Source organism: Orbicella franksi, chromosome 4 (genome assembly GCF_964199315.1).
Source record: "Orbicella franksi chromosome 4, jaOrbFran1.1, whole genome shotgun sequence".
NCBI classification, from domain to species: Eukaryota; Metazoa; Cnidaria; class Anthozoa; order Scleractinia; family Merulinidae; genus Orbicella; species Orbicella franksi.
In genome coordinates this window covers 24686503-24696423 of record NC_138148.1, presented here as the reverse complement: position 1 = coordinate 24696423, position 9921 = coordinate 24686503, and the positions used below count along the sequence as shown (strand labels likewise).

Here is a 9921-nt window from a genome sequence, read left to right as displayed (position 1 = left end):
GCAGTGTGGCATAAACTGGTTTAAGGAGTTTAGTAAAAACTTGTGGTGCACAACTGAGTCCATTTGCCATGCATGTATACTCGTAAAGTGTACCATTAAATATAAATTTCATGTATTTTTGGTGTGCATAAAAAATGGGTACTGTGTAATAGGCATCTTTTAGATCAATTGAGGCCATGAAGCATCCAGGCTTCATCACTTTCACTGCCATTTCTAAGGTATCCATTTTAAAATGGTGGTACTGAACAAATTCATTGAAAGCTCGTAAATTGAGTATCATCCAGTAAGTGCCATCAGGTTTAGGTCGGAGAAATATCGGGGAAATAAATTCTCCTGGTTCATGCCTGGAGTGTTTGACAACTCCTTTATTGATAAGGGTTTCAATTTCATTAGCAACAATAGCATGCTGCATGCGATTAAACACGCTTGACCACACATTGTCTTGCTCTGGCCTTAAGCCTGGAGTGAATTCTATTTTCACTCCCGTAACAAATTCTAAAATTGTGGGGTCTGATGTTATGGCCCGCCATTCAGACAAGGTGCTGACAATTTGGCCCACTCGAAAACGTGGCTGATTGTTAGATAAAGCATGTAGTTCAGTATCTTTACTATCAGCAGTTGTTTGTTTTGTACATACCTTTGTTGCGGGCGTAATTGGCATTACTTTTGTTTCATGTCTCCCTCCTTGAATTTTGATCTTGGGCGACGGCCTTTGGATAAAAAATCATTCCTTGGCCGTTGGTATGGCTGGTATCGCCGATTGCCTTGATACCCCTGATTGTGCTGGGAGCTTGAGCTGTATTTCCTGCCGTGAGCTCGCGCTTGTTGTGGCCTGACTTTCTTGGCCAGTTTGTTGGCATCGGAAATATCCTTTGTTAGTTTGGATAGATCCCCTAACAAGTACTCTGAAGTAGGAGGGATTGTAGTAGAAGTACAGAGGGTCGAGTAGTCGTGATGTAGGTCTTTTTTCGTCGCAAGGCGCCTCAATGCATTCATATCATGAAAGCATTGCATGGCCAATGTTATGGCATCTGTCAATGTTGACACTACTGCTTTGTCTTTTGCTTTGGCATCTTTATCTTCTTGTTTGAGCATCAAATTAGTGGCTTTGATCATAGCAACAATGGAGGCAACAAGTGCGTTCTGTGACTTTTGCGATTTTGAGTCGCTGGTGCAAACTTGCACGGGAATTTGACTCCAGATAAGTGGATTCACTCTTAAGGTTCATAACCCCTAGACATTTCTGGGCTGTAGATATTTCTCAATTTTAGTTTGGACTTTTTCCTCCTGTAGTTCATCCCTGAGGAGTCCGTCCATGAGCTTTACAAGCCTTTCATCCACTTCATCTCCCGTTTTTTCACTGATGTCAAATTCCTGGACTATTTCGGCAAGCAGTTTGCTGCCTGAGGCCTTTTCTGTTGGCTTATTTCTGGTGTCCCCAGGCGGCTGTTTGCCCACGCCTGCAGCGGTTAATTCTTCGTCATCCTGTTCTACGTTATCATCCCATTCATCCTCATAAACGGTTTCCACCAAAGGAGGGACTGTTTGTTTAAGGTCTTTCAACTCAGTCAACACTGACTTGAACATTTCAACGAGAGTTGGTTCCTTTGAGCTGCCAGCCAAGCCCACGCTCGTATCATCATTCTTGTCGGTCACCACCATTTCTATGAAGCTTGTCGGTGGATCAGTTTTGCTTGTCCAACTGCATTGGAATGTTAGCTTCCATTTCAATAACTACCAACTACGTTGGTGTTATGTTATTTCTGTTACGGCCCAGTAGTTTTTCCAACTGCATAGGAAATAGGCAGAGCTTTTGTAAAATTTATCGGGAGATCGTCGATCTTCGATGTTTTTTGCGCTTCAACACACGTGCAATGACTCGCACATGCGCCGTGCTATCTCATGGGATCTCCTTGCCCACGGTCATGTGATAGAATTAAATTAGCTTTTGTCTGAAGATTTGTCCGTCTTAACTTACTTTTGAAACGCTGCATTTACTTGATTTTTTCTGTAATATGTTGAGTTTGAAAGACTTTCTAAGAATGATTTAAATCATGAAACTTGAAGGCAGTTACAGATCACTCAAGAACACCGAAAATAGCTACTAGATTTGCATGTTTCAACAATACAGTGATAGTAAAGGTGTTGGAAACCTCTATCCCTTATTGTTCATTACCAGTTTGTACTCTCAAGTGTGAAAGCATTCCTGCTTCTTCTGGTATTGAGAACTTCGTTTCATCTTCGAGACCCCAAGATTAAAGTTCTGGAAGATTATCCGCAAGAAATTATCGAGCGCTGGCGAAAACAAATGTTGAAGTTAAAGGAAGGAAAAAGAAACAGTATGAAGGTATCTTTTAGTAAAGCAGAACCAGACAAACTCTATATTAATGGTAAATTCGCTCCAGTGTAATATTCTGTTTGGTTAAGCTATGCACTTTTAATTACGTTTCTCCATTCGAGAGGTTACGGTTATTTCCATATAAATTATTATTTTTGTGATTTGATATCGATTTAGCGGGCAGAAAGTTTTACAAATGCATTCAATGGCTAACAAGTTAAGGTGGGAGCAATGAATGTTAGATGGAGTTTAATTTGTTCCATCTTTCATTCTTAGAGGTGGATTATGTGTTTATTTGTTTATGTGTGTTCTCTTGTTGTAAATAGAGACCTTACGCAACAAGACGGTTCGATGTGGACGGCGACCTCAGATCGCGCGAGGACTGGGCTGAGCACGCGAGCAATGATGTTGCCGTCCTAAACGTAAACAAACCTTATGCAACACAACACGAGATAGAGACGACTTGAAGCTAAAATGGCTACATTTAGGGAAGCAAGAGAAGCACTTTTACTCGCTAATGACCTGAATTTGATTGATGACGAAGAACTACTGTTGCTTTACGATGTGAACACTTCGAAGAACCTCGAAATCCCGTACTGGAAATACCACAAATTTGATCTTGACAGTCTTTCTGACGACGAGTGCAAAAGCGAATTTCGCTTTTTGAAACATGACATATACGCTTTAGTCGATGTGTTTAATCTTCCAGACAAAATCACTTGCCCAAATCGTTTTTCCGTGTACAGCGATGAAGCACTGGTATGCTTTTACGTCGATTTGCGTATCTGTGTAGATATGAAGACCTTGTACCACGTTTCGGAAGACCTGTTCCCCAGTTGAGCATGGTGGTGGGAGAAGCGATGGATTTGCTTCATGTGCAGTTTGGACGTTTACTCTCACGTCTGAACCAACCGTGGCTGTCTCAAGCACAACTGGCTCAATTCTCTGAAGCAATCTACCGGAAAGGAGCGGCCCTTGACAACTGTTGGGGATTTATAGATGGGACGGTTCGACCAGTCTGTAGGCCTGGCGAAAATCAAAGAGTACTTTACAATGGGCACAAAAGAGTCCACGCAATAAAGTTTCAGAGTGTTGTTGCGCCCAATGGACTTATCGCAAACCTTTTTGGTCCTGTCAAGGGAAGAAGACACGACAGTGGGATGTTGGCGATGTCTGGCCTTCTACCGATGTTAGAAAACCACTGTGTTTCCCCAACTGGCCAACCACTCTGTGTGTATGGGGACCCTGCATACCCACTGAGAGTCCACCTTCAGGGACCATTTAAAGGCAATGCCTTAACACCGCAGCAGCAACAATATAATTTGTCCATGAGTAAAGTAAGAACAGCTGTGGAGTGGGTATTTGGAGACATTTTGCAATACTTTACTTTTTTAGATTTTAAAAGGGATCTCAAAGTTGGACTCAGTGCCATAGGCAAAATGTACATTATTTGTGCCTTATTAAGAAATGCCCACTCATGTCTTTATGGGTCAAATACTTCCTCGTTCTTTGGTGTTGAACCGCCTTCATTACAGGGTTACTTTATTTAAGATATTATTTTTAATCAATCAGTACCTGGGGACTCCCATATGAAATTGATTGGAATGCTTGTCATCTCACTTGCATGTACAGTAGGGTGCAAGTCTTGGATGTTGTCTCAATTGGTGATAAACCACAAATATTTTCAGCTATTTTATAGGATTGCAAACAAAGATCAAATTAAGTTCAAGCAACATCCGGATTTGTCTTCTTTAAGGGCATGGTTTATTACAGACAAGCAGCCTTATTCCTTTCATATGGGAGTTACCCAGGAGAGTTACCCCCTGGTCATCAGTAAAAAAGAAAGTCTGTATACGAGCCTAGTGGCCCATCAGGCCGGAGCTGATCTCGGTATCTGTAGCATGAAGGGACTAGGAGTATTTCTACTGCCCCCTGGATGGGATGCTAGTCCATCGCAGGGTTACCCCCAAGCAGTAAATTCGCCGATACCCATTTATACACCTGGGTGGAGAGAGGCTCTACGAGAGTAAAGTATCTTGCCCAAGAACACAACACAGTGCCCCAGCCAGGGCTTCAACCCGGACTGCCCAATCTGGAGTCCAGCACACTAACCATTAGGCCACTGCGCCTGCCACCCTGGCCATTAGTTAAGCTTAATACATGTCAGTTTGAAGAATTTTTAAGCCATGCTGATTGTAGGCTTTACAAAATGAAGCATCCATTCTATTTGTTTTGAGGAAGTTTATGGACTGGGGGCACAACTGAGTTATGTCAAAAAGTTAAATGTTCTCTTCCTCTTCCTCATCTCTTCTGCTTTTTTCTGTCATTTTCTTTATTTTTCTCGCCCTGTTCTGAATTCTCACAAGCCTCCCTGTCGCTCTCCTCAAATCTCTCAATAATCTGGTCAAGCAGCTTGTCCGTTTCTGACATCTCGGGTGAAATTCCACTCGCACTTTCCTCTTCTGCCATTCTCTTCTTAAATTTCTTGGCCAACAGGGCATACCTGTCTCTCACAGCTCTTTTGTGTCCAAGTCGATTTCCAAATGCTTCAGTGGCATTCAACCTTTCTGTGATATCTTCCCATATCTTTCCTCTCTCCCTTGTTGAAGCCTTGTACTGGTAAGGTTCGGACACAACTATTTCTTGCAATAGAAGTAGATCGCATTCTGTTTTCCACTCCATCTTTCTGTTCTAGGTTATGAAGAAACAAACGTTGAAATTCTTGGTTTTTAATTATATAAAATGAAGATAAGAGGTTGATTACTTCACATGCAACGGTCTTTGTGATCAGAATTTCTTTTGCGAAAGGCACACTGCATTATTTTTGAAGAGGATTGAAGTACAGTATGTTGGCCTTATAATTCCAGACACTTTTTGCAATAACCACAATATCTTACCTCAACAGAGCACTAACAGAGTTATAGCAAGGGGGGTCCTGGGGTGCCCATGACCCCCTTTTGTGAGATATTTTTTTCAGTAAACAACAAACAAACCTTTTTATCCAGGTGGCGAAAAGTGCGAATCCGAAGAATCAACATGCCATAAATTTTTTCTAGTGCTAGGTAGTTATATACTCCATTTTCAGGAGTGAACATCTGCAGTGGACTATGTAAGTACCCTGGGCGTGACATAGTGTGACCCCAAATCCTAGCATTACGCCCCTGATTAACGAGCGGAAATTTACTCACAATGTAGCTTTCACTGCTGGTAAGTAAGTCATGAAGTTTTATCACCTAAACCTGCTTGGTTTCTTAGTAATTACAGAAAAAGTTGGGCAAATTCGGTGCCCTAATATTTCTGACGATCGATTCGCTTCAAGATAAATACTCCCTTTTTCTTGGAATTATTCTTTTCGATCATTGCAAAATACGTCTAATAAAGTCAAATGAAAAAAGATTCACTTAAAAAGTTACCTATTTTCCGAAGCTTAAAGCATTTTCTTTCGATTTTAGCGAAGAAGTCATCAGTGTAATTCGACGTGCGATACGAATCACATTAGAAAACTTTTACATACCTCGACAAAAACTTGAATCTTTCTGTCTAAACGGAGCCCAACTCAGCCACGAAACGAAATAATGAAAGCAGACTAATCAACAAATCTTCGAAACGTATCGTTCAGATTTCTTTTTATCTTTACTACGAAATACAGTATCGTAAGAGTGGAAGTGTCCGTAAATAGGGCAACATACTGTACAAATGTAATTTATATTTCAAAGTTGGTTTACAACAAATAAAAATATATCCCGCACTTACACTGCTGAAAACAACTCTCAAAGGCAGAAAAAGATTAGTTTACACCAGAATTGTAATTCGGACAATAAAGATGAAACAGAAACTGCCATAAAACTGTAAAATTACAGAGAAATAACTTAGAAAGAAGGAGAATTAAATTTTCACAAATAAGCCAGTCTGTTCTGTCGCACTTTGTAATAATCATTGCACTTTGTAATACCTGTCGCACTTTGTAATAAAACTGTCGCACTTTGTAATACCTGTCGCACTTTGTAATAACACTTGTCACACTTTGTAATAAAATAGCTGTCACACTTTGTAATAACAAGTTGTCGCACTTTGTAATAAATTAAGCTGTCACACTTTGTAATAACAAGTTGTCACACTTTGTAATAAGCTTTCAAATTTCCTTTGAATAGGATATTTGGTAGAAATTATATGACTTAACTAATCCCCCAGGGCACAAATACGTCCTTCTTTGATATTTTACTTTGTATACTAAACTGAGGAGATGAAAAAGAAACGCGTTCTCCCCCACGCTTCTCGCAATTGTTATTTGTCTTGACTACGATGTATCGCGACAGAAACACTTTGTCATCACGAATAATGACTTAAAAATCGGTTTTGTTAAGCCGCTCCATTGGCTAGGTACTAGTCTAATTTATCGTGCAAATGAGACCCTATTGCATGTTTAATTTGTAAATGATAGCTTAATTCAGGTATTAAAAAGGTATTTATCACATCTTAAATAAAGATTCGAATTTTAAATATACTGGCATCTCCTGCGGATGAAAATAAAAAGGTTTGTTTCCGTGGGAGTTTTAGAGAGGACGAAACTGGAAAGCAACTTGCAGGGACATAGTGTATCAGTAAAAGAGTAGAGGACACATCTTGCTGGTATTTATAACAGCTGTACAAAATGGTACGATCCGGAAATAAAGGCTTTGACTGGGAGTCTTCTAAGAAGGGACCGTTAACTATAGTTGAATAGAATAATTGTGAAATAGTATTGTATTTTAATTCAAAAATCGCATTGGCTTGACATAAGCCAGAATATGGAACAGCAACCATCATAGCCGTAATCAGTATATGTGGTATTAAAGCATTGAATCAGAACCATTGAATAAAAGTCTATTTCAACCTTGAATAAACAACAACGAACTATAACGTGAAACGGAATTAACTAGTTGTTTATAAATACTTAATACACAACTGAACGAACAGAATGTTTCTCTCTCCTCAGTTCAAGGAACTGTTTTTTGTTTTAAAGCAAAAAGTCATTAAAAGACCATGGGTGATTCTATTCTAGCTGAGTGGATAATAATGACAAAGCAGATTTCAACAAAATGCTACTTTTGACTTTTTCGCCAGAATATGTTGAGGATGATAAACCATCCCAAACCACGAAATCGCAGATCCAGCCAAGCATTTGCCCAATTTGGACTGGCAACTATTCGCCGTACCTCCAGCACAACACCACTCAAAGATCCAAACTTTTTAATTAGGCTCCTGACGCTAACGATGCCAAGTTCACCACCCTCAGAGAAGTAAATACTCGGGAGCATCGAGACCAGTCTACGGGTGATATCACGAAAACGGACGTTGACTGAACATAGGTTATTATACATCCGGCATACATGGTTAGGCCAGGAAAAACCAGAAGATAATAACGCCTCGGAAAGTATTTTCTCTAAAATTTCATTCGGGAGCCTTTCTATGGGGGTGGTTGCGTCGCTCATGGAAACCATTCCAACGGTCTCGTTTCCAACAAAGTGGATGGGGATTTGTATACGATGTTGATCTTGTTCAGGCACCTCTCTTTCCTTTCCCATATACTGGCCGTGTGCGTAATCCTCCTGAGTAGATAACAAATCCGCGCCATCATCTTCCACCTCTTCTGCCCTTTCTTCCTACTCATCATCTTCCACCTTTTCCACCTCTCCATTTGTCTTTTTCTCCTGCTCCTCCTCCTCCAGCAACACTCTGCCGTCCACACATATGTAGTGTTCTCCGTGGTTCTCTGCATAATGCCCCAGCTGAACTCTTGCAGTGGGTATGCTAGAAGAGGGAGAAATTACCGCTGTGGCATCAGGTCCCAAGGTCGAAATTACAACAATTTCAATATTGTACAAATCTGCTGCCGCTTGTAAAGTTATTTGGTCACCATAGGTGCCATTCTTTGCCATTGAGTGTAAATATTCTGCCCAGGGTGTGGCCGCAAAAAGCTCCAAAGGCATACCTTCACTGTTGTTTGGATTGTTCGTCAGGTACTTTATAATTTCTTCCCGGACAGTTTCTGCTGATCGGTGTATACCGAGACGGTTTAACCAGAAGCACAGTGCCCCAAACTGACAGTTTCCGTCACCTGGTGGATTGTACATGAGAGACAAATCCATGTCGGGAAAGTCTAGATCCAGAAAACGATCGCGGGCTGTTAACGGTATGTACATTTTTTTTCGAAGTTGTTTTATTTTCTGCTGTTTTATTGTTTTAGTTTCTGCTGTGCTTCCTCAGTGGCGTTTTCTAATGCTTGCAATGTCTTCTACCGAAAACCATTCTTCTATGTGTTTAGAAGAATTTGGAGGCCTAAATCTGACTTTATATGTATCAGGATTTGTTTTTCTCTTCTTTACTACTGTGCCTTTAACAACAAACCTTCTTTTCGGTGCAAGTTTACCTCCTTTTTGCGGTCTGTAGCGTACCAGAACGTGCTCTTTTACTTTAAAAGTTTCCGCTTTGTGGCGTCGCTTGTGGCTCTTTACCATTCGATCGTTAAGCTTCTTGCTGTAAAGCTTAGCTCTCTGTCGGATCTTTTTTACTTTCTTCAGGTGGCAGGCCAATTCCCGTTTATTTGGCGCTGTGGTAACCATGTTATCATCAGAATCTACACAGTCCAGCGACGCCTTCACTAATTGATTTGACTTCCGCCCATAGTATATTTCGAAAGGAGACCTCCAGCCAAGTTCTTCTTTACATTCTTCATTCAAAATCCGGTTATAGTCTTCAAGATTCGCTGCCCAGTTAACCCCTTTTTTACCCAGGGATACTAAGTCGTACATTATTTTTTTTCTTAATCGTCTGTGCAATCTCTCAATCTTTCCCTGCGACTGCGGGTGGTAGGGTCTCGATTTAATTAGTTTTATTTTTAACTGTTTGCAAAGAGGTCTAACCTTCCCTTCGAATTCTGTTCCTCTGTCACTTTGAAGGCGATCCGGTGGACCGTGCTCGCTATAGATCCTCTGAAGTGCCCGACTAACATGTTGGCTTGACTTTTTTTCCAGTGGCCGCAACCACAAATACCTACTGAAAATATCCATTACGCTTAGAACATACTTGTAGACATGCCTGTTGTGGTTGACAGCCTCTTTGCTTAAGTCCATCAGGTCAATTTGATGTTGACCTTGAATGGTCCTGGCGGTTACTGGCCTTGGCGTGGCTTTATTTGTGAATTTGACATTGTGTATGCGATACTTCGCTTCGTTGTTTGTCACTCGTAGGATATTTCTTTTGCTCAGACCTGTGAAGCCATCTGCGGCTCGATTTTGCAGTTTTTTACATCCACCAGCTTTTGCTTGATCAAACGTTTTTGCAACAAGACTTGCTATCGACGACTTCTTAACTACTTTCTTGCCATCAAAGTACAGTGTTGGGGTAGACTGAGGTCCAAGGTGTAAGCTATCACGTTGGCGCCAATAGCGCACTACTGCATTCCTCTGTTCGCGTGTGCGTTCTGCCACGGGCACGTTAAAATTTCCTTGTACCAGCAGCAACAGCGTCTCGTAAGCCTCGTCGCTTAATGAATGAAAATATCTCCCTTTCTTTTCTGCTCCGAAACTGCAAAAACACAGCAT

General features: G+C 41.0%; 2 protein-coding genes and 1 pseudogene across 2 annotated transcripts; 1 reads left to right on the top strand and 2 right to left on the bottom strand.

Annotated features, from left to right (window-relative positions):
• Window positions 1-660: 660 nt before the first annotated feature.
• LOC145485056 (uncharacterized) lies at window positions 661-1116 on the bottom strand. Its single transcript, XM_081463707.1, has one exon. It carries the CDS (start codon window positions 1114-1116, stop codon window positions 661-663), a length of 456 nt encoding a protein of 151 aa, XP_081319833.1.
• Window positions 1117-2812: 1696 nt separating this feature from the next.
• LOC145484991 (uncharacterized) lies at window positions 2813-4016 on the top strand (annotated as a pseudogene).
• Window positions 4017-4278: 262 nt separating this feature from the next.
• LOC145485063 (uncharacterized) lies at window positions 4279-5028 on the bottom strand. The gene has a single exon (XM_081463716.1). It carries the CDS (start codon window positions 5018-5020, stop codon window positions 4640-4642), a length of 381 nt encoding a protein of 126 aa, XP_081319842.1. The 5' UTR covers window positions 5021-5028; the 3' UTR covers window positions 4279-4639.
• Between the last annotated feature and the right edge of the window lie 4893 nt (window positions 5029-9921).

Excerpts from the sequence above, each read along its gene's own strand:
- LOC145485056 (XM_081463707.1), bottom strand. The coding sequence starts at position 1,116 with ATGATCAAAGCCACTAATTTGATGCTCAAACAAGAAGATAAAGATGCC.
- LOC145485063 (XM_081463716.1), bottom strand. The coding sequence starts at position 5,020 with ATGGAGTGGAAAACAGAATGCGATCTACTTCTATTGCAAGAAATAGTT.